The sequence below is a fragment of the Mytilus trossulus genome, chromosome 7, assembly GCF_036588685.1.
Source record: "Mytilus trossulus isolate FHL-02 chromosome 7, PNRI_Mtr1.1.1.hap1, whole genome shotgun sequence".
Taxonomy (NCBI): Eukaryota; Metazoa; Mollusca; class Bivalvia; order Mytilida; family Mytilidae; genus Mytilus; species Mytilus trossulus.
Genome location: NC_086379.1, coordinates 1858713 through 1883945, shown reverse-complemented (window position 1 = coordinate 1883945; position 25233 = coordinate 1858713). Strand labels below are relative to the sequence as shown.

The 25233-nt window shown below is 31.5% G+C and overlaps 2 protein-coding genes across 3 annotated transcripts in view; both read left to right on the top strand.

The window, feature by feature from the left end:
* The window catches only part of LOC134724477 (DNA ligase 1-like), a 79397-nt gene extending 72898 nt beyond the window's left edge, over positions 1-6499 (top strand). For both annotated transcript variants that reach the window (XM_063587511.1, XM_063587510.1), the window contains 3 exons: positions 1571-1767; positions 3894-3986; positions 6357-6499. In XM_063587511.1, the coding sequence (XP_063443581.1) occupies positions 1571-1767; positions 3894-3986; positions 6357-6483 (417 nt within the window). In that variant the 3' untranslated portion in view covers positions 6484-6499. The remainder of the gene's footprint in view (positions 1-1570; positions 1768-3893; positions 3987-6356) is intronic.
* A 12455-nt stretch (positions 6500-18954) lies between these two features.
* On the top strand, positions 18955-19716 carry LOC134726091 (uncharacterized). Its single transcript, XM_063590489.1, has one exon. It carries the CDS (start codon positions 18955-18957, stop codon positions 19714-19716), a length of 762 nt encoding a protein of 253 aa, XP_063446559.1.
* The last annotated feature ends 5517 nt before the right edge of the window (positions 19717-25233 follow it).

Genomic DNA, 25233 nt, shown 5'->3' with positions numbered 1-25233 from the left:
ATGAGAAAATCAAATAAATCAAAATGAAATATAGAAGAAGTCCACAGGGGTGACCCAACCAACTTCTTTTTGAAAACTTATACGGTCGAGATGATCACCCCTAAACCATATACTAGTATATTCTTTTATGGGGCAACAAAACAAAACCAATGAAATATAGTGGGAGTACCTCTGAGTCATCCCCAACCACTCATGTTTGAGAACTTGTAAACGGTTGAGATCCCCAACCCTTAATCATAAATATTCTTGTATTGGAAAATAAAACGAATAAAGTGAAATATAATTAACTCCCTCGGTGTAACCCTACCCCATCCTGTTTTGAGAACCTGTAAACAGTCAAGATCCACCCCCTTTTCGAAAACTTGAAAACTGTTGAAATCCCCACACTGAAACAACATATATTCTTGTATGGAATAATAAAACAAATCAGATGAAATTAAAGGCTAGTCCCCTAGGGACACTCTTACCCTACATCCTGCCTGTTTGAGAACTTGTAAACTGTCTAGATCCACACTCCAAAATCATGAATATCACTTTACTAGACCAGACCAATTTGTATTGGACTTTGCTTAATGTAAGGCGACCGGTGGGAATGACTAATTTTGAGAGCTTTGTTTGGGAGACTTCGTAGCAGCATCCTGTTACAATTATTTCTTGATAAAGTTTTTTCTTTTTTAAGTAGGAAAAAAAAGTTAACCATGCAATCTACACGCTATCTATTTGAAATATTACAATCTACCGTTGCAAACTTTCCACAGGTGCTATCCAGCACTTTGATTATTAAAAATCAACACAAATGTAATAAATAACACCTATTACCTGTTAATTACCTGGAAATACAGGTAACCTGATAAAAAATTACTGAAATATTTAACTAACATTACAGTTTATGCTCTCCTGAGCATTTTTCATGCAATAGTTTTCTTTGTATCTCTTATAATAAAAAAGATACAGAAGTCTGAAAAGGAAAATACTGTTCTAATGAATGAACACAAAAAAATGCAGCAGCATCAGCCATTTTTCTATTTTTTTAGTGTAGCGTTGAAAGGGTTAAATGGAAGTGGCCACATGTGGGTTCATTCTTAATATTGAAATGTAAGTTGTATTTGATGATAATACATTACGTATATAAAGGTTGAGGATTGGCCGGATGAACACGGATGCGTTCACTTTCATTTTTGACAAGAAAATTTTTGGCATGTTTGATAGATTTTTCATTTTTAAGCTTGAATTGGAGCGTTCTTAATGACTTAATCAGTTGAAATCTTGTACATCAACTAATTGAATCAACTGAAATAGACACTTTACACTTAAGCGTTTAGAAAGTGTCTAAAATCTTTCGTCAGATGAACCTGACATTTGAGGCCATATCGGCCCTTACAGGACCTACTCCTTAAGAAAAACCTGCTAAATTGGTTATGCCAGTATAGAGACCTTGTTCTAATAATCTCTGGTTGAAAAATGTTTGCCAAAAATTATAAAGCAGTTGTTATTTCCCATATGAAGCAGAATTTCTGATGAAATTTGAGGGAAACAATATCACTAATTTGTTATTAAATTTCCCTTGTAGATTGGCACTAGTTTTACTGATGAGGATTTAGAACAACATTCTACCTTCTTCAAAGAACATCTGATTGATAAACCCAAGGCATACTATCGCTATGACAACTCTCATCTGCCAGATCATTGGTTCGATGCTGTACAAGTATGGGAAATAAAATGTGCAGATTTATCTATTCACCAACACATAAGGCAGCATCTGGACTGGTAGGTTTATATAACTTATGCATTTGTTATTAAAATTGTCTAACGAAATTGCGAAGTTGATAATATGAGGCACGCATTACCTGTGAAAGGGACAAGTCTGTATGATTATTTTTTAATTCAAACATATTTTAATTTCAAAACTGAAATACCGTAATGTTTCCGATTTTGGTTCTGTTGTTAGGGATTTTAGTTGTGACGTTATTTAAGTTATGACGTCATATGATATGCAAACAAAGAAACGCTATCATTAGTTAACGTTTGTTCATATCAAGGAATTATTAAAAATGAAATTGATATTGCGTTCCTTCCTTTTTCATACTAGACGAATAAATATATATTTCACTCACAATTTCATGCAAACCGGAAAAAGGAAGTACATTGTAGATTTCTGCACAAATACAGAAATCTACAATGTACTTTAGGAATTCAAAACATGACATAAAAAAGTTTTGATTGATTTTGAGTTCATAAGTACAATGAAAATTTCGGGATTTAAAAAAAAAAAATTACTGTATTTTCTACTGATATTTGGGACTTCGTCCCCATATAAATTGAAATTAAAAAAATAGTCCTTCTCAATAATGCTAATTTAAAATGTTCTAAATGCATGTTGGTATTTTTGCTAAACATAACAACTGAATGCTACATAGGCTTTCATGCAAAACAGCTGATATTTGATTTTATTTTTCTCTCAATAAAATGATACATAGAAAAAGAATTCCATGTGCATATCATTTATGAAGTAATTGAAATCATGTTTTAATCGAGAAAAAAGTGGGGGTTGCCATAAGGAATATAAAGTTAAGTAACCCTTTCTGTTTGCTGTTTTAACTAGGTGGCACCACTTACAGTTAACATAACACCCTTCCCATTTCCTGGTTTGATATCCCCCAAAAAAATGCAATTTTTTTTTTCAAATCTAAATAACGTAAGGGTACCAAAATTGCACCGAGTACCCAAATTGCACCTATTTAGAAAAGATAGCTATCGGAAATCTTACAAGATTTATAAGAGACTAAACAATTTGTATTTTACTGATTTGCTACTATGCACGTCTTTTAACATAGGTAAACGTATTTAGATATACACAAAACGTTTACAGTATTTATCAACAGATGGACTGTTTACTGAAAAAGCAAAATGTACGAAAACGTCACCATGCGACGTCATCAAAACGTCATCTTTTTAAAATTAGCAAATACAATATATTATCAGAAGCCATTTCGTAAAATATGAAGAGTAAGCATGGACTAATATACAATTGTTCAAAATATTTGAAAAAATTAAACAAAAGCTTGGTTATTAGACTTTTGACGATGTAAATTTAAGCATAGATGCAATTTGGGTACTCCTCGTTACAGAACTATGGGTAGTTTGGAGGTTGATTCAAACCCAGTTTTGTATGACTCAATATGGATTAAAAATCAAATTGGCGTACCTATACAATAAAGAAGGATAGGGCTACAAATAAACACAGTATGAGCATTTTTTTCTTGATCATAAAAAAACGAACTGGTGGAAAAACTGTCAAAATAGGTGCAATTTGGGTACCGTTACGTTATATTTGTTTCAATTCAGCATAAACTTTTAACCAAAAAGGGAAAAATTTCTGAAAAATTGGGACTATTTTATTTCACTTCATGGAAAATATGGTGTTGTAATACAAGACTTTTACCTTGAACATGAAAATTACTGCCAATTCATGCCCCCTTCTTTCCAAAAATATTCCACTGTAAATTCAGAAAAATAACTATGTCATAAGAAAAGTTTTTAACTAAAATTATAAAAGGAAATATCAGTTGTAATACATGTATAGTATGCTGTATGATTTATTCTGTGGATTCATTATAATTCTCTTAAAATGAATTTGCACAGTTGAACCACAAAATTAAATGTTCAATAAATACCAAATTTTCTATAGACTTGCATGCAGACTTCTGCAAAAAAACAAAATTAAGTATCCATGAACATGCAAGTTTTCCTTAATCCAAATGAATCCAAAATAAGAGTTATTTACTTTTAACTTTGTATTGATATCCCATGTTTGACCTATTTTATTTTGAGCAATAAGTTGTTGATGTTCGATATATATATAAGTTATTTATAATTGTGTGCTTCTGTTGTAGGTGGACCCAGAGAAAGGAATTTCATTACGATTTCCACGATTTCAGCGGATTCGTGATGACAAAAAGACAGATGAAGCGACCTCAGCTACTCAGGTATTATAACAACCAGATATTATTTAACTTTAACAACTTAGATGTGTTTGACTTACCCGATGACTAAAATGTAATGCAGTTGTAAGGGTGACTGATTAGATTGGAATTCTCTCATAATATTAGTTTTAGTCTAGACTCTATCTATTTAACTATCGAGATGACCTCAGAAGACCTCAGATGGTCATGTCAGCAATATAAACATGAATATAGATATAAATATAAAGGTAAATTGTGCAATTGGATTTTTCTAGGTCTGTTTAATTTAATATTATAGATTAAAAATATATGTTAATCATTGTTTTTATCTGTATGATAATGATGTTTTGTGGATCGAATCAGTCAATAAATTAAATTTACCCTTCTTTCAATTTCAATGTTGACATTCTTTTCCTTTAAATATCTCAACACGATCCATGTGTCACCAACCTCTAGTTAAGGGGTTAAATTGAAGTTCACATGAGTACAGATTCAATGAGGTATTGTTCTTGCAAGTGAAAAAATCATCGTCAATGTTTATTTATCTTAATTTGTAGCATACTGACAGCTATAAGCAAATTAATTATTTTACTATTTACTTGAATAAATAATTAAACATAAAAAAATGACATATTTTAAATTTATTATAATATATCTCGTAGCTAGTGCCCCTTTAAAGTAAAATATTGAAAAATTACTTTAAAAAATATTGAAAAAGTCACATTATATTGTAAAATTAGATTAATAAATGAGTCTCTTTATAGTTTTGGATTAACTTTTTCAAAGAAGCCACTTTTCCATAAAAATGTCTTTAGGATAGCAAAATGTATATTTGCAGAATCATTTTATTCATGAGTATATTAAAGTGTTCAACATTGTTCAAAGGAAGTACATATTTCCTATTGCTTTGTAGACGTATGACAGACTGAATGAAACCCCTTCACAGTTAATTAAGCCATATAGGATAAGGGGGCAGTTTAAAAATACTGTTAACAAGATGTGTTCTCAGTACACGAATTCCCCCTTCGCACTATCATTTTCTATGTTCAGTGGACCGTGAAATTGGGGTAAAATCTCTAATTTGGCATTAAAATTAGAAAGATCATATCATAGGAAACATGTGGATTAAGTTTGAAGTCGATTTGACTTCAACTTCATCAAAAACTACCTTGACCAACAACTTTAACCTGAAGCGGGACGGACGAACGGACTCACAGACCAGAAAACATAATGGCTCTCTTCTATCGTAGGTGGGGCATAAAAATATGTGAAAACATTAAAAAAGAGCAGTTGCTTGGAAACATGCATAGGATTGCCCATACTTTCATACTATTTCCACCTCATTTAAAAACATCTACCCCTATTCAATTCGGCTGAACTAACCATGAAGTGGACTAGGTCTATTAAGGATGTACTTAGGTGATAATTGATAAATCAAGAATTTAAAATTGATACAATAAGCAGGTAGAGCATTCTTTAAGTATAAAAATAAGCTAAAGATATTGATCTTTAATCATGAACATCCTTTTTGAGATATTTGAGATTTAAAATATGGTGAGAATAGATTGACTCGGACTTTAACCTTATATTTGCAATGGTATAATTTGGGTACAAAACAAAAGAATTGACCTTCCATGGGCTATTAAGGGACGACATCAAAAGATCAATGAAGGATAAAAAACTTAATTCAAATAGTTTGGGGGTGGGGGGTTAAACTTGCTGCAAGTTTTGTTTATCCTACATCGATTTTACATATATGCATATGGGTCAATCAATTTTTCCCAAGTTAAGTTAAGAGGGGGTAGGGGGGTCATTAAAAAAATTATCTGAATTTAGTTTTTTTTTATCCTACATTGAACTTTTGATGTCGTCCCTAAGTCTTACATGAAAAAAAATGGGTGTTATGGGCAAAATATTTTACCTTGTAATGAATGGAAAAACACCAAGAAGTCCGAACATTTGACACAAATTCAAAAACTTTACTTAAGTACATCCTTAAGCAGATAACTTATCAAACCAGAAGCCATATAATAGAGTAGCTTGTCTCCCTTGTATCAACTTTTTAACATTGAGCATAACTATTTTAATGTTGAAATATGATAATAGAATTTTTACAGTAAATATAAAATGAATGAGACAGTCATTTTTTTCTGGTTTATTGTATAAGAATATCGTGTACAGAAAAAAAGAAAATAAAATAAAATAAAGAGAAACAAAATTGTTGAAATATAATAATCCTTAATTGAATGTTTTAATTTTTGTGGCAGATATTACAGTGTACTAATCATACCATAAGCTGTGCGATAGAACATAATATCTCCCTTGTATAAAAAATCTGAATTTTAACATTGAGCATAACTATTTTAATGTTGAAATATCAATGTTATATTGTAGGTGGCAGAGATGTACAAAGGCCAATCACAGATACAGAACCAAACAAAGGATGCAGGAGACGAAGAAGATTTCTACTGATTTTGTATATTTATTTAAAATGAATTTTTATGTCAAATTTTCAACCTAATATATCACTAAAAATGAAATTGTGTATGTTTTTAAAGCCTGATTTGTTTAATAGTTGTTATCATATAGATTGGACTGTGACCAGTGTCTTACAATATTTATCCACTTTAGTCTAATATTAGCTGTTAAATATCAATATTTAAAGCATGGGGCTTGCTGACCTTGTTAAATAATTAAAACTGCTGATAGTGGAGAAATATTGTAATACATGAGTAATAGCGGAAGAATCTGTTTCTTTAATGATTTTTATCCTTCTCTTTTGAAGACTTATAGAAAGTTATGTTCTTTTATAAGTAGCGTCATGAGGCATGGTTGCCTTTTTCCATGACATCACAATAGGAAATTCAGAAGAAATCAAGACATTTAACATCATTATCAAATTTCAACCAATCATTTGCTGAGAACAGACATTTCACCAGTGAGAGGAAATATTTTTATAACACCTCTTTAGAAATGTGAAAATAGCACCAAAATTATAAGAAGAGAATACAAGTTTTCTTTATCCCCCCTGGTAAAAGGGACATATTAAACTGACAGGATATTAGAAAAATCTAAAAAGATGTGATAAAATTGCCAATGAGACAATAAAGTTATGCTTAAGATAATTTAATAATTGATCCAAGAGTTTGGTTGAAAAATTCACCCAAATACCCCTAATATAAAGACCAAATGTGGTGGTATTTTTGACATTTTTACTCTTTGAGTATGTTTGTTTTGTTCATACATCGTTGACAATGTAATGGAATTTGATGCGACTGTCATACAAGTGAGAGGTTTAGCTAGCTATAAAACCAGGTTCAATCCACCATTTTCTACATAAGAAAATGCCTGTACCAAGTCAGGAATATGACAGTTGTTATCCATTCGTTTGATGTGTTTGGACTTTTGATTTTGCCTTTTGATTTTGGATTTTCCTTTTGAATTTTCCTCGAAGTTCGGTATTTTTGTGTTTTTACTTTTTTCTTTGCTTATAAGAAAAAGGTAATGGATGTTACAGTGGAGGATCCAGAAATTCTTATAAGTGGGGGCTCACTGTCTGACCTAAGAGGGGGCTCGCTCCAGTCATGCTTCAGTGAATCCCTATATAAGCAACCAAATTTTTTCCCAAAAAGGCAGGGGTCCGCCCCCCCTAAAACCGCCTCTGTGTTAGACACCAATTAAAAAAAATATGGTGGTATTTGCTAAGATTAAAGATTTGTGTTTGTCATTAATTGTTAAACATCCATTTAAAAATAAATCTGAGACAAATTGTGATATTTTGCAATAAAGGAACAAAGGATATAAATTTCAATAAATTTATTGTTAATCTATTAAGCTCTGGATCACAACTTTTGTCGAGTACTTATCAAACCCCTAAGTGTAATATGTAGCATGTTTATCTATTTAAGTTCATAATATCTATAAAAAAAAATTGAAGATTTAGCTAACAAAGTCCTTATATTTGTATATTTGTGGAAAGTTGTTTTAACGTTAAATAAGCTACATTTAGAAAATGTTTGCTAGTCCCTCTCTGTGATTAATATTAGACAACTCTGGTTAATTTCCCAATCATTCTTTCATGAATGGGAGATAAATAATTCAGCTTTCATTTATAGTCTTTTTCAAAAATGATGAATGGTTCCTTATAAAGGTCTGTAATCATTTCAAAACGTTTCAAATTTATAAATTATATCCATGCATCAATGTCTTTGGTACACCAATAATAAAAACTGAAATCTATTGAATGGATACATTTGTAATTATTCAAAATTAAATCAGAAATCTTTACCTAATTATAAAATAAAGAATCTGTTAAAGGTAGACAATACTTGCATTACTTTTTCGAATCAGCACATATAGTCCAGCGGATATCAGAATAATTGATCACTTTATGGTAAAAGCATGAAACTTGGCATAATGAAAGATTAAGGGGTTTAGAAAAAAATCAGATATGGAGCCACGAAAAAAAAATCCAATATGGCCGCCAAATTCCAGATGGCCGACATAAGTATAACATAATTCACTTGATGAAGTATTCCATTTTTAATGAGTTCAGAAGATGTCACAAACTTAAGGAAATACACATAAGATATGTCAATTATTATTTTTTTAAACCTTATAATACAGAAATCACCAAAATGGCGTCCAAATTTAAAATGGCGGGTCAAAATGTCTAAGTTTGACAGTATTCGTATGTATACACCATCATTGTGTGATAGAAAGTTACCAAATCCGTGAAACTGATCAAATTGATATCGACAAAGGCCTACAATGTATCATTATTACCTGGGTGCATAGATAATATTTTCAAAATGGCGGCAATATTCAAAATGGCGCCGTTTAACATGTCAAAATTTGACGTTTGTTTTAAATATGGTATAAAAATAATTAAAAAATAATGGATCAATTATTTCAATACAAGCACGTATAAACAAACATATTATTATTTACTGTAACAGGTGACATTAACTATGAAATAAAAATGGCCGATACAACTCAAAATGGCGTCTTTGGCGAGTTCTTATTTTTCACAGTTACAGGTAATGAATGACCTTAGAAAATTTCACAATTTTCCTGAAATGAAAACAAAATTCAACATATGCAGTATTGAATCTGTGCAAAGAGTATTTCTTTTTTAGAAATGAGATAAGAAATAAAGAAAAACTAACAAGAAACTATTTAACATAACAACAGATTAAAATTATAATTGAAATATGATACAAATGCAGGAAAATCAAAAGAAAGCATAGTCTCAATCAATTTCTCTTTCACAGTCCGGTAAGAAGTTGCATAATGCTGTGCATTTAAATGCTGCTTTCAAGAGTTTACATGCATGACATTGAAACTTCAGCAAGCACAGACCAGAATGGTACCATCAAGTTTTTGCCAACCAAATAAATCTGGTGATGACATACTTGGATTTGCAATTAAACAATTGCCCCAAATAACACTACTTTCCAGTGCCAAATCCTATCCACAGCTGTTCAGCCATTTGAATTCCCCTTTTAATTCAGCTGGGAATAAGGAGATATCAATGGAAAGTTCTCCTCCAACAAATGGGATATCTGGTTCACTAATCTTAGTACAGCTGGTGGAAGATTTAAATAACTCTTTGGTAAAAGAGACACTCTCTTTGACTGGCATTTCAACATAGGTTCAGATTGATCAAATGTTTGAACAACGCCTTGAGCACCCTCTGAAATATGTTGGAATAAAGATATACCTGTACCATGGTATGAATCTTTTAACAAAATACTGCTTGGATTGTGATAAATGTTGTCTACAGCATATGATGTAAATACATTTTGTAGTAGATTGGTAGGGCAAACAAAACCTTCTTGGACACAACGACGACAAGCATCATTGGCCATGAAAGTTAAAATTTCTAACACTCGGTCGTAGTAGACAGACAGTCCAAGTTCAAATAAAATATCTACTAGATCATGTTTTCTTGTCTTACAGTGGATCATGATTCCCAAATAAGCACAAATTGGAGGTTCATGATCTCTCATGTGATGGTTGGATAGGTTCTCTGTACAACTATAAATCAGAAGTTGTACTATTGTTAATGTCGACTGAGAATATGGACGATCCTGAATGTTGGGTCCAGACTGAATCATACTGACCAAAGAAAGCAATGACTGGGGTACAGAAGCTTCCTGAAAACCCTTTGGGAAGGTTCCTTTAAATTCTGAATTTGATGCAAAAATATCTTTACGAACAAACCTAGCTGCTTTTGATATGTTTACAAACTCGTTATCAAAGTCTTCTAAGCAGACTCTCTTCAATGCAGGACCAATGTCATCTTTGAAAGCAAGAATGTTTTCAAGGCCTTGTTTGTAAGCATCTAAGTAAGGGAAATTAGATACAATTCTGTGTTTAGTCGTGTACTATTAAATCGAGATGAAACATCTGCACCTAGACATGTTATTCTTTCCGTATAAAGTTTACATAGATCTGACAACTTGTAAACACTTATGGTCTCATTGCATGACCTTGTTTCATTTATATAAGAGACTAGTTCTAAAAATGCAATACCATGGATTTGACTTTGATCCTTCTTAGATTCGACATTATCATTTTTCATTTCAATTCGAGATGCACGATTATATAAGGAAACTAAACATTTAAAGTGGTACTTTGCTTCCTGTGGAATTAGATCACCACCACTTAACTTTGCAAGTAACAATGTGTCATGTAATTTTACTGCATATTATATCACAGGTGTATCTTGTTCAAACGTTGAGGACTCATGAAGAGCTTCTTGACCATTTTCATTACAGAAAAAGCACGCAGACGGGTTACTGATGGACTAAACTGAAAGGCTTTGTCTAGTTTTCTTTTAGATGTGGTTGCTTTATTATCTATTCTCTCATGTGAGGTTCGTTTCTCTGCTCTATTCAACTTTGTCATGTACAGTGTTAAGTTGCAAGATTTGTGCCAACATGTCTTTTGGTCAATGAAAGACTGTGCTATTCCAGATTCCTCATCTAAGTTTTCAATGCATACATTAATGCCTTCAGGCATCAATCGTTATTCATGAAACTTCTTAATATTGTCAGCTAAAGATTGATAACCAGCACCAACATTGAGACGTTTAGAATCAAATAGGCATTTAAAAGAGGGACGAAAGATACCAAAGGGACAGTCAAACTCATAAATCTAAAACAAACTGACAACGCCAAGGCTAAAAATGAAAAAGACAAACAGAAAAACAATAGTTTTATAAGTTTTTCATCTATAATTTCTTGACATAGTATGCAATTTGCCCAATCAATATTATTTGATTTAGTCGGTTTGTCATATTCTACACTTGATACCCTGTATATCTTTTCAGTAGCCATGTTGTAAGAACTATGACCGTAGTTCAAGATTTGATGACCTGAAATCCTGAAAGTTTTACAAAGCACAAATATTTGTTGATTGTTAATAGCTTTCTAGATATACACGATATAGTTTCTGATTATAATACTTTTGGCGGCCATTTTGAAATTGTCGGCCATTAAGGATTTTTTTTTTATTGTTCAATATTCAGAAAAGATTAATTAGCATCATAACTAGCAATATGCAAAGTTTTGTGCTTTTATTTTCAAATGATCAATTATACCATTTTTTTGGGAACTTTGCCTCATGACTGTTGGCAGCCATTTTGAATTTGTCGGCCATTATGGAATTATTTTTAATTGTTCCATATACATGAAAGATAAATAAGCACCATTACTAACAATATGCAAAGTGTTGTGCTTTATTTTCAAATGATAAATTATACCATATTTTTGGACTCTGCTTCATGACTGTTGGCGGCCATTTTTAAAATTGGCGGCCATTATGGATTTTTTTTTTATTGTTCCACATTCAGAAAAGATAAATAATCATCATGACTAGCAATATGCAAAGTTTTATGCTTTAATTTTCAAATGATAAATTATACTATAGTTTTGGACTCTGCTTCGTGACTGTTGGCGGCCATTTTGAAATTGGCGGCCATTGAGGAATATTTTTTTATGGCTCCATATCCAAAAATGTTTATAAGCATCATAACTAACACTGTGCAAAGTTTCATGCTTTTACCATAAAGTGATCAATTGTCCCAAAATATTGGACTTAGCTGCTGGACTAATAATACAAAGGAATGTCACTCTTGCATACAAATGGCACATCAATATAATTAATTAACTGTGCATTTGTGCTCCACCTTCAATGAAGAATCTAAATTATAAATATAACCAAAAGTTGTTAATCTATTGAATAGTAAAGACTAATGAAAGCTAACCCACTGTAAAAAATATTCTTTGAAATTCTTTAATCCTTACTCAGAAAAATGCTCCAGCCACTTGACTTTCATAGCTCAAAATTAACGTTTTACAGAATATTTTAATAAAATAGTTAAAGAGTATTTGCTTTTCAAAGTGTAAGACACAATACGATTCATATGTTTGCACCAACTTACACAAATACAGATTTAATTTTAAAAGTCCTGAACACTCCTCTTCCCTTTCATGAATGTGACCTACCGAATTAGACTATTTACTGGATTTGTTATCACATTAGCAACACGACGGGTGCCACATGTGGGGCATGATATGCTTACTCTTCCGGAGCACCTGAGATCACCCCTTGTTTTTGGTGGGGTTCGTGTTGTTTATTCTTTAGTTTTCAATGTTGTGTCATGTGTACTATTGTTTGTCTTTTTATTTTTAGCCATGGCGTTGTCAGTTTGTTTCAGATTTATGAGTTTGACTGTCCCTTTGGTATCTTTTGTCCCTCTTCGACATTTGTTTGTTTATTTTAATCAATACCATCACAAGTACATGTTAAGATTAGACTAAATACCTATATCCTGATATCTTCAGGTAAATATGCTATAATATGCTGTGTAAAAGATAAATGAAATCTCCAAAACGGAAAAAAACCTGCCTGGGCTTGTTCTTTCTTTATAAACGATATTTGCTTAAAGAGAAACTATTGTGTCAAGGGTTTAGTAGATATAATAAGTCATATTATTGTGGAGTTTGTTGACAATTAAGGTACATCAATATGACACAAGATCAATGATTGGGACAGAACAAAAATACAGAAATAAGTGAATGAATTTTTACTTTTGTGAGCAACTACCCAGGGGCAACATTTGGAGCAGGTACTGCCTAACTTTCAAGAACACATGAGTTAATCAATTTATTTTTGGTGGGGTTCATGTTGTTTAATTGTTATTTCCTGTGTAATGTAATGTAAATAAACTCATCATAGTTACCAGGATAGAATTTTGTATTTTAACTAGACACGTGTTTCATCTACAAAGACTTGTCAGTTATGCACATACAAAAAAGATTAAAATGTCCAAATAAAGTACGATGTTGAAAAGCATTGAGGACCAAAAACTGTTTGCCAAGGTAAGGCTAAGGTTATTTATATGTTTTGTTATTTTTAGTTTTGTCCATGGTAATGTCTATCGTTATTAAATAAACATATTGATTTTCATTGCTCTCTGCATCTTATGTTTAGCTCATCTAGCCCTAAGGTCTGTTGTAAGCTTTTGCAATCATTAGGCGTCTGTTAACTTTTACAAAGATCCTCTCCTCTATAGGAAATTTAACCAAACTTGTTCAGCAGAATAAGTTCTACAAATATGTTAAAATGACCGGAGTTGTGAGTTCATTCTTAATAGAGCTATTTCCCTTTTATGATGGTTTTTACTCAAATCTGACAATCGTTAAAGATGCAGGTGAGAGAAAAGGCTTATACTGATTTAAACATAGGTAATGTCTGTTCTTGAAGAAAACAAATGTTTAACAAATTAATTTGATAGACCCAAGTATAACGAGGTGTTCTTTACATGTAGATCTCAAAGATGTTCTCTGTTACCCTGTTTTGGAATTCATCAGTTGAAATTCTACATCCACATGATATTTGAAGAAAAGATCCATTGTCATTTGAAAAAAAGAAATTGTGGTATGATCGCCAATGAGACGACCGGACCCTCTACCAGACTTTATAACATGATATAAATTAACTAATAACTAGGTCACTGTACATCCTATTCAAGCTGTTATCTTAATTCTAACAAGTTAAAAGCGTGGTTGGCTTGCTTGCTTTGTTTGTAAAAATATTAACTCAAGCAAGATTTACATTTGCAATCAATAGATAGATGGGTCTTCAAACTTATATACTTAACTTCGAATAACATTTATAGGTATATAAATTGTACAATCTGAAGCCCCGCCTATCTTTTGATAGCAGATGTCTATCTTAATTGGCTGTTTCAGAATCTAAAGGACTTTGGGTAATTTCATTGTTCGTACCCCAAAAATTAAAATAACGTCACGTCATTGGTTAAATTTCCATTGTGTATGACATTTTTTACCAATCATAACATTTTAGTGTACACTTTTGAAAATATTACTCAGGATGCATTAGATTCTGAAATGGCCAATTACGATGCTTGATAAAGCCTTGAAACGACAAATGTAAAACTAATCAAAACTATTTAATTCAAGTCAACATCCTCGATCAGGATCACTTCTAAATAAAAGTAAATTAAAGAGAATTATCTAATACATATAGGAAGATGTGGTGTGAGTGCCAATGGGACAACCATGTTTTAAATTTTTTTTTTGGCTTAATATGAATATATTATTTGGAATTCGGCAAAGGACAATTAAAATTCATTGATACCTGTATAAATACACATGGCCAAACTGAATTCTGAGGAAGACCTAACGTAAAGTGAGGTTATAACTCTTGGAAGTTCAGGGCATAGAAATGTTGAAAATTTGCTGCACAGCCCTATCTTTTTACCTTTCTACAAAATATAAGTGCACATGAATTTTCGATTCTTGGATATAACTTTTTACGAAAGCTAATAGTACAAGTGACAAAGTTTTAGCCTTGAAAAGAGTTTCTATTGAACACTGCAGTCTATATTTAAAGAAGTGTAACATTGAGTTAGACCAGCTGATCCAAACAACTAAAATATGTTTTAAATTTAATCATTGTATAAAACACACGAATTTTACATGTCGATAGAAACAATTAAACATTATGTCAAGATTAATAAAAAGGAAAAGGTACTGCTCTTAAACTGAGAACTTGAGTTTATTTATCAATATAAATTTTAGACTTAAAACTAAGGTCTTATCAGCAATTTCAAGGAAAAGAAATCACGCATATGAAAAAACACACACGATTTAAAATCAATTTGACTTTTTCAATCTGTTAGAAGAACATATTTGAAAAGAGGGTGCATGTTTGACCGTTGGATATAGAGTCACGTTTCATTCGAAAATTCTTTGGAATCTTAAGTGATCAGAATGGTTTATCACGTTCTTTTTTATCAGTCTCTTCTGAACCACTGTGACAGCATAACCTTACACACTAATTGACTCTTGAATATCGTTATAAACTTGTGGATGATAATAAAAACGTTATGTTACTTAATTCTAGCGGTTTTCCGAGAGATGGCATTATGACGAAAATATTTATATGACATCACAATACAGATTCAACATAGTAAGTAGTACGTCAGTACTTGGATTGAAAAAAATCGATACCATATAAAGCTGACATATTCCTCATCTATTTATAAACAACACATGTTGCTTGATATCAGATACATGCTTCCTTGATTTTATTTTCATCAACCGATTTAAGGCAATGACACTGAAATTGTTATTCCCTTAGAAAAACCGGGGCCAATTCAAAACTGTTAATACTAGTAAACTTTGATAGAATTATTTGTAAAGAGGAGTTTCTAAAAAAAAAAATCATTTTGCCTTTATATCAATCGTTCAAACATGCACACATTAGATCATTTTTTAAATTTTTAGTGACATAACTTCATTTACAAGGAGTATTTACATGGGATAATGTATGATATATATACAAGAGTTATCTTCCTTTATATATATATTAAAATTAAATGTTTGACTTAAACATTGCTGATGAACTGTTATATACATATATAGTACATTTGAATCAGATTCATCTTTTCTTCTGACAATGCAGTTGAGGAATATGTTGTATGGGTACAAATAATCATAATGATTGATTCAAAATTTTCATCACATTTTATCTATTTATAGTAATTTTGTATGAATCTACAACATGACTAAGCACAGAAGCATCTACATATTTGCAGAAATTTTTGAAAACTGTTTGTGTATAAAGGATGGTATTTCCTTAAGATATCATCGCTTTATTTGTCCGTGATGGCAAAACGAGTCACAAATTTCCTAAATAAAGGCAACAGTAGTATACCGCTGTTCAAAACTCATAAATCCATGGACAAAAACAAAATCGGGGTATCAAACTAAAACCGAGGGAAACACATTAAATATAAGAGGAGAACAACGACATAACACCGAAACGTAACACACACAGAAACGGACCAAGCATCAGACAAAACACTACGAGAATAACAAATATAACATGAAAACCAAATACATGAATTTGGGATAGACAAGTACCGTGCCACGTCTTATCTCAATATCTCAAAAATAAGAGAAAACACAAACGTCTCAAAGTTAAAATGCAACACACACATAAACGAACAATAATATAACAATGGCCATCTTCCTGACTTGGTACAGGACACTTTTATAGGGGAATAAAAGTGGTGGGTTGAACCTGGTTTAGTGGCATGCCAAACCTCGCACTTTAATGGCAAAGTTAAATATAACATTGAGATGACAACATAATATTACAGGACTACAATACAAATAAATAGGAGAACATATTAGACAAAGAAAAACATGATTGATAGATAACAAAAACATCAGGTTTAAAATTCAATACGCCAAAAACGCGCCCTGTTCACACAAAAATCAACAGTGACGCCCAGATATAAAAGATCGAAAGTGAAAAAGGTACAAAGTTGTACAGCACTGAAGATCAAAAGTTGGAAAAGGTTTCGCCAAATACGGCATTGTTTTTTATGCCCGGGATAAGAACATTCTTATTATATAGAACAATTCATGCTGTTGCAAACAGTAAATTTTATCAAATGTATATGAAAGAGTTAACATAAAGAAACTGAGGTATTAACTAATTACAGAAAACTAAACCCGAATACATAACGCCAAGATATAAAAGATCGAAAGTGAAAAAGGTACAAAGTTGTACAGCACTGAAGATCAAAAGTTGAAAAGGTTTTGCCAAATACGGCATTGTTTTTATGCCCGGGATAAGAACATCCTAATTATATAGAACAATTCATGCTATAGCAAACAGTAAATTTTAACAAATGAATATGAAAGAGATATACATAATGAAACTGAAGTATTAACTAATTACAGAAAACTGAACCCGAATACATAATGCTATTAAAGTTTAACACAGAATAGAAACAACCGAATCAGTCCAGGCGTCAACGTAATTAAAAAAAATGTCACGTCACATACGATGGCGAAACGGCACAAACGTTATGTCACATTTGAATTTATAATTTATGAAATTTAGAAACAGCATGACGTCACATATGAAAAACTATCAAAGTGAGATAGAATTAGGATTGATTTAAGATTATATTAGAACTAAATACTGATAATTCATTTAAACAAAATGCATATAGCAATACTTATTAATAGCAATTAACTGTAATATATATATATGTCCAGTTTGTTATGAATCCAACTTCAAACGTAAATAATCATTCAAAATTTAATATAATTAATAAAGGAGGTGATTAATTTTTCTATCCGTAACACCTAAATATAATAAAAAGAACGACAACACATTTGACAAAATCCGATGAGAATTACAAATATAACATTAACCCTCTTGCTGCCGATCGTTTTCAAGTTTGCATTTCATATGCCGGAAAAAACGACAGCTCGACGTCTGTGACGTAACATTCCAAACAACGACGTCATTCGATATATGACGTCACGAAATAATGACCGTTACATTTCGAACCCATTTGAGAAAACATAACACTGTTTAATCTTCGGTCTTTTAATTGAAAGAGATACAGCATTGATGAGAAGCTTGCAGAAACACTAACAACTATTAACTTATTTAGAATACGGAACATGAGACGCACACTAAACAAATCCACTTAGAGTGCGAAGCATGGTGATAGAAATTCGATATAGCATGCCTTTTGTATTGACAGATTAATATTATTAAACATTTTAAATTGCTGTGCCAAACAGATTTTGTTTTGGTTTTACCATAACAGGTATAATTATTATAATGTATATCAGTAGATAATCATATTCAATAGAACTTAAGACAGTTGCCAATATAAATGATTATTTAAATGGTAATGTTGTGATTGGAAATTCAAGTTTTATTGTATGGTCTTGAACAGTTATTTCACACACAAAGATGACTATTTAACCAGGCATTAAAAAACATCTTTTTAATGAGAAAAAACATATGACCAGAAAAAACCAGTTTGTCAATGATATAGAATAGGAAAATGGCGTCTTTGCAGTCGTTAAAAAAGGCACAGATGCAATTGGGATGCCAGCTTTGTAAAAGTGGAACTAAAATCTGCTGGAAATGTATAAATTGTTCCTTATTGCTATGTAGTCAATGTAAAGAGATCCATCTGAGTGTTAACATTTCCAACAATCATAAAGTTTTAGACATGAAGGAAGTTGGGCTGCAAAATGAATCTGGAGGGAATTTTACATTTAAAATGAATTGCAAAGTGCATACTGAGAAAACTTGTGTATTATATTGTAAAACTTGTGAACAATTTATTTGTATTAAATGCGTTACAAAGGTTCACAAAGGTCATGATGCGGTTGATGAGGAAGAATATCAGGTTGAACTTCACAAATTACTTGAAATTCAGAAGGAGACAGAAATTAAACTGAAAAAGTTGGCTTTGAACAAAGCAGCTCCAGGAAGTTTTGAACTAGAGGCTACAGAATCGAAAAAACCAAGCATTAAGATTAGTAGACAATATACGACATATTTGCATGTTATTGCTACCGTGATAGTCCATTCTTCTAAATGATTATGGATAACAGATCGAACACAACGGGTAATGAAACACGTGAAACTGAAAAAAGGCAATGCTCATATCTTATCAGAATTCAATATCTTTGTTCATGACACGGCTCTTGATTCGAAAAAAGATTTACTTTTATCAGTTGGTGAACCAATGCTAAAGTTGTTTAATGAAAATACTGGAAAAGTGTGTGATACTAAGTATAATATAGAACCACTAGAAACATTTGGTGTACATTTTACCAGAGAAAACAAAGTCATCATCGGTGCTGTTGCAGCAGAGGACTTATTCAGTGGAGATGGAAGACGGTTAGTTATAGTCATGGATGAGGAAGGTAATCGTATAAAGCAATTCGAACATGACAATAACAAAATGCCATTATTTACAGCTCCTGTAAGGATAACAAGTACCAGTAATAGTAACATTTGTGTGTTAGATGTTATTGACCAAACCGGAAAAAGCAGAGTGATTGTATTAGGACAAGAAGGAAACGTTAAACAGATTTATACCGGTCACCCTGATATTAATTCTTGGAAGAGACCATTCAATTGTTTAGGTGTACTAGCAACACCAGCGGATAATATTATTGTGACTGACCTTAATAATCATACACTACATATCCTAAACAGTGATGGAGTAATTATAACATACTTTAGGACTGACGATCTAGGAATAAAAGGACCGTATTCTCTTGCTCTGTCTAAACCAGGACATTTCTATTTAGGTTGCGCAGGTAAAAAAGGATCTCAAGATTCTGTCGAAGCTCAACTTTACCGATTGAAATATTCTGGATTTTAAGACTTTGAAGGATTTGCCCAAATTTTTTTTTGTACAAATGTGGTTTTAAAGAGATTTAAAAATGTCACCATAAAACACAGAAAGCATAATTTATATACAAACAAATAACGATATGGCTGGGAGGGAGACCAAAAAACTTGATTAAAAAAAAAGTAACACAAATTACACAAAAATATAGAGATTGAGCGATACGAACAGAATTAAACTTTTTATGTGAGCACAAATGCTCCGGAATATTCATCGGCTTCTTTTTCATAAGTGACACATACTGCAAAACTTCTTCATTAGCAGTATATCTTTTTTTTTTAAAGAAAATCATGATAACAAATACTAGCCCCGGAATATCATAAATGTTGGCCTCTTGTTTTACAGCAGCTGATTGATACCTGCTGGTAAACTATCAGTCCTTAGGATGTCACCAGTTGTCAATTCTTCGATACTGATATGAATAATGCATGAAAAAATGCATATAAACAATATCTGTTGATTTCTGTGTACAAAGTTTCATTTATCGAAAAGAGATATTGGATTACATTGAAATGATTGTGCCTAAAAGACACAATTTCTAGCTACATTGAAGACCTGTTGGTGGCTGTCTGCTGTTGTTTTTTCTATGGTCTGGTTGTTGTTTCTTTGACATATTCCCCATTTTATTTTTATACACTATATGCAACCGCCAGACTTTTCCGTTGATATATTAAAAAATAAAGCATGAAGATTTGATCTCCACTCAAGCAAAGTTTAATACAGGTCATATGAGTTATTCAACGAACAGGTTATCATTTAAGAATTTTAAGTAGTATGCTCATAGATCATATAAACGGACCAAGTTATTTAGATAATTATTCTATGTATGCCTGAAAAGAAATGTGTAAAATATATGTGAGAATGATTTATTAAAAGTACTTAAAGACAGCGGTGCTTATTGAAAGGAAAACATATATAATCATGGTATGTTAAAAGTAAATTCAAAGACACACTGAGGAAATCAGTAATATTCCATATACCAACAAAGGAATTTTGAGAGAATGAATCATGTATAAATTAAAATATTTGGTGTGCTTGCAAGAAAATCTACCAAAATGGCACGAAAGAAAGCACTTATAACTAACTGTATAGTCCTAACAATGGACAAAATCCATACCGCATAACAAGCTATCAAAGTAACCGACATGACAAATGATAAACAATACAAAAGAAAAGATCACCAGTATATGTATAAAATTAACTAAAAAAATACATACGAACTCTGGCGGGGTTATAAAAATGATTTTTGGCACCAAATCGGACGTGAACAGTTAGGTTACAGCACAGCATATGAACAAACTTTGAAATCAGGTGAAAAAAGCTAGACTCATCACATCGACTGAAATCAAACAAACACGACCACTGAAAGACTAAAAAACGGAGAATTGATCAGAACTACTGAAAAAATGGTGCAATGAAGTTATATCTGAAGTATCGACAATTCAGCATAAATTCAGAAATGTGAATATAGAGCATTTTTGATATTACATTAATATTATAAGTTAAATAACATAAAACAAGTTTTTTCGGAAAAAAGTTTTGCTTTGTTGTCACTTGAATTATGTATACGAGTACTTTAAAAGAACATTGTGCTCAAATGCACAAAAAAAGACCAAAGTTGAAACAATAAATTTATCGTCAAGAAATTATATTTGGTGTTGTTCTATCGTCTAATTTAATTGTTAGAATAACAATTGAATTGAACTTGTTTACTCAACTTGTCATCACTCAAGAAATTTTACGGTCGCCTTCATGAGCTGATTGGCCATTATGACAAAAGTGTGTCAGTATCATATCTGATATTCTTCCTCAGTCACCATAACCTTCCATAACTACCGAACTGAACAAAAAAATAACACGACGTGTGCTGTATACGGTGCAGGAAATGCTAACCCTTCCGGAGCACCAGATTTCACTCCCGGTTTTAGTGGAGTTATTGATTTTTTCTTTATTATTGTTTATAACTGTTGATGCAAATGTCCTTTGGTTCTGTGAGTCTTTGTTAACTCTTTGGTTTTGATTGTTATTGTCTTACTCAAAGTATCAAATGTTTAATTATATGGCCATTCTATATATCTTTAATTGACATATGTCTTCTAATTGATAATAAGTCAATGAAAGGTAGAACTATTGCATATATTTTTACTATCAAGGTTTAAAGGAGCACTAGCTACAAGATATATGAAAAATCTAATACATTTATTGTTTTGGCTTAATCATTAATGAAATGTAAATAGTGAAAAAATAGTTCGCTTTTAGCATCTAGTATGATTCAATTTTGTCAAAATAAGCTTAAAATATTGATTATGAATGATTCACTTGCAAGTGATTAATTCAAACTTATTGAATCTGTATTCATGTACACTTCAATTTAACTCCTAACTTAAAATGGATATCCTTTGAACTGTATGTGTAAAGTTATTCAAGGGAAAAGAATGTCAACATTGAAACCGAAACAAAGGTGAATTATTTGATTGACTGATTCGATCATTCTTAAATCACAGATAAAGCCGATGATAAACATTTATTTTTCATCTATAATATGAAACTAAATAGACATAACTTAATCCAACAGCACAAGTTTGCTTAATCTATTTATATCTATATTATGTTTACTTTGCTTATATGGTCATCGGATGACTTTATAGGCCAACTCGATAATTAACTAGTTGGCGTCTAGATTGAAATACACACGAAGCGAAGCTACGTAATTTAATGCCCGTGACCTGTTAATTGTGTATTTTAGACTTTTAACAGTTTGGATAAATGTTTTTAAATTGTTATAACTCAAATATGAGAATTTTATTTAAATTGGTTAACATGAATTTGACAGCCAGTGCCCCTCTAAATACTGTTTAGTGTTTGAAAATGAAAATTATATTTTTGAAATGAAATGAATTGACGATGAATTATAAATTATATACTAGTATTCACCTACATTCAAGGCCGTGTGGTGTTCCAAATAGATTCAAATAGTAAATGATAATGTCATTACAACAGCTCAACGTAAGGCCTTCTCTTAAAATTTAAAAGTCCCAAACTATGTATTTCCTTCCTTAAAGACACAGAAATCCGTTCACATTTTGTTTCATTTCTGAATGTTTGACTATAGAGACGATTTGGGTTCTATTTGATAATTTTAAATTTATGAACATTGATATTCTCTGACCCCATCTTATATTGGGTATATTTTTTTTTTTTTAACTTAGCCCGAGTCTGTGATTCAAGATATTATGTAAAACTGCGTGATTTGTAAGTCAGGAGTTTCGTTACCACAAATTAATGAAAATCTTTACCAATTCTTCAATAGATACAAAGATTTGATAAGAAAGATTGGATGTGTCTGTACATTTGCGAACTCTTAAATTGTTGTTGCTTTTTGAAACATTCCCTGTTTTCATGAACAAATCATGGACAAATCTAGTATTTCGCATTTTTCTGCTGAATTGTCTGCTATACATTTAAAAGTGGTTTCTTCTGGTGATATGAATCTTATCATAGATTACAGTATTGCCCATATATTTTTAAATTAGTTAACCAGAAAATCATTTGAAGTAAAATAAATAAAAAAAATCATAAGTAGCTAGTGTTTAGCATGCTGCGGTTATCAGGAATGTTTATTTCGTTGAAATGTTAAGAACACGTTTAAACTCGGTATTTTTGTTGACATTCAACGGGAGACGCAAAAAAACAATATATAGTACTAGTTCATCGCCAATTAAATTAAGTTTTGTAAAATTGCCAGCAAATGTGACATAGAAAAGAAATGGGATGATGTAAGGCTATTTAAAGACCATGATGAACACAGATCATTTGAATGAAAGACCAATTTAAGTGATTTAAAATAAGATTTGTAAAATTGCCAATCGAAAAGTTTAAATCTAACTGTTGACATAGATGACTCGTGAAGCTATCTATACACAACATAAACCTTGTGAATCGCTCATGCGTTAGAACTTTCTGATTAGATCAGGTAACATTTTGAATACATAAAGTTATTATTTATAATAGTTTCACTCAGACATAAGTGCAAGCTTTGAAAATAATCAAAATAAAACTCATTCCGAATGGTCACTTCTACATAACTATTGCTAACCAGCTACTGTTTATGAGTTATCTATAATAAAACTTACAATCCTATTCAACAGAGCTTGCAATTTCTATCTATATTTCCTTAGATAGAGTAGATATATGCCTACATGGCAGTGATTGATAATTCGTGTGGAAAAAGTCATGCCGTCTCGTCGATAGAAGAATATCATCCTGTTAACATTGAGCAGAAATTCTTTTCCATGTTGACAACAAACAGTTTGATGGTCATAATTATAAATTAACTGTTTCAAACTTCGAAAATTTGAAAATATTTAGCTGCATTTTGCCACCATTAAATGGAATTTTGGGTCTCCATTGATCTTTCAATTACCTTTTGAATTTTTTAATTCGATCGATTGTTACTTTTGTTTACAGTGTATGATAGAAACAAATATATGATAAGAATTCAGCATTTAATTGTGTGTATAGACCTTGAAAGGGTGATCTCAGGTGCTCCGGAAGGGTAAGCAGATCCTGCTCCACATGCGGCACCCGTCGTGTTGCTTATGTGATTACAAATCCGGTAAAAAGTCTAATTCGGTAGGTCAAATTCATGAAAGGGAAGGGGTTTGTAGTTACGACGTAAGGAACATTGTTTTTCTGTTTGTTTTTTTCATTTTTAGCCATGGCGTTGTCAGTTTGTTTTAGGTTTACGAGTTTGACTGTCCCTTTGGTATCTTTCGTCCCTCTTTTAAAGCAAACTTAAATAAAATAAAACTTTTTTAGACCTTGATCATTTAAAACTATTAAAATTTTAACACATTGATAATAACAATCAGTTAACCTTAACTATAAAAGTAATCTATCAAGTTATTCCTGTTATTCTGTATTGATGTTATACCTTTGATAATGGGATAGTTCCTTCTATTTTTGTTTGGTATCTACGAATTTCAGAAGCGTTTTGATCTCACCCGCCTTATAGGACCATGAAACTTTTCTCACCACTTGACGACCGTCGTAGTCCATTAATTTTACACAAGAAACTACTATTGCCATATTCGACAAACTTGACCACAACCGTTCTTAGGGTATAAAGTTTTAAATGGCATACAAAAAGTTAATTAAACAAAAGTTTCATAGATTTAAACAAGTCACTATAATTTCATGAAAACTGCTGAAAAAGTTATTGTCCGAAAACTAAATTTCCATTTTTTAATGAAACAAACTCATCATAGATACCAGGATTACATTAAAAATCAATAACTCATATGTCTATAAAAAAAAAAGGAAGCTGACGTCAAACGATACAAACAAAAATACACCAAAGTTTTACAAAAACTGCTTACAGCAGTTTTTGGTTTTAGTCATAAAACTGTAAACTCTCAATTTTTTGAAGAAATTAAACCTCATTTCTCGGAAACACAATATCCCAAATTTTAATTATAAAAAAAATATAAA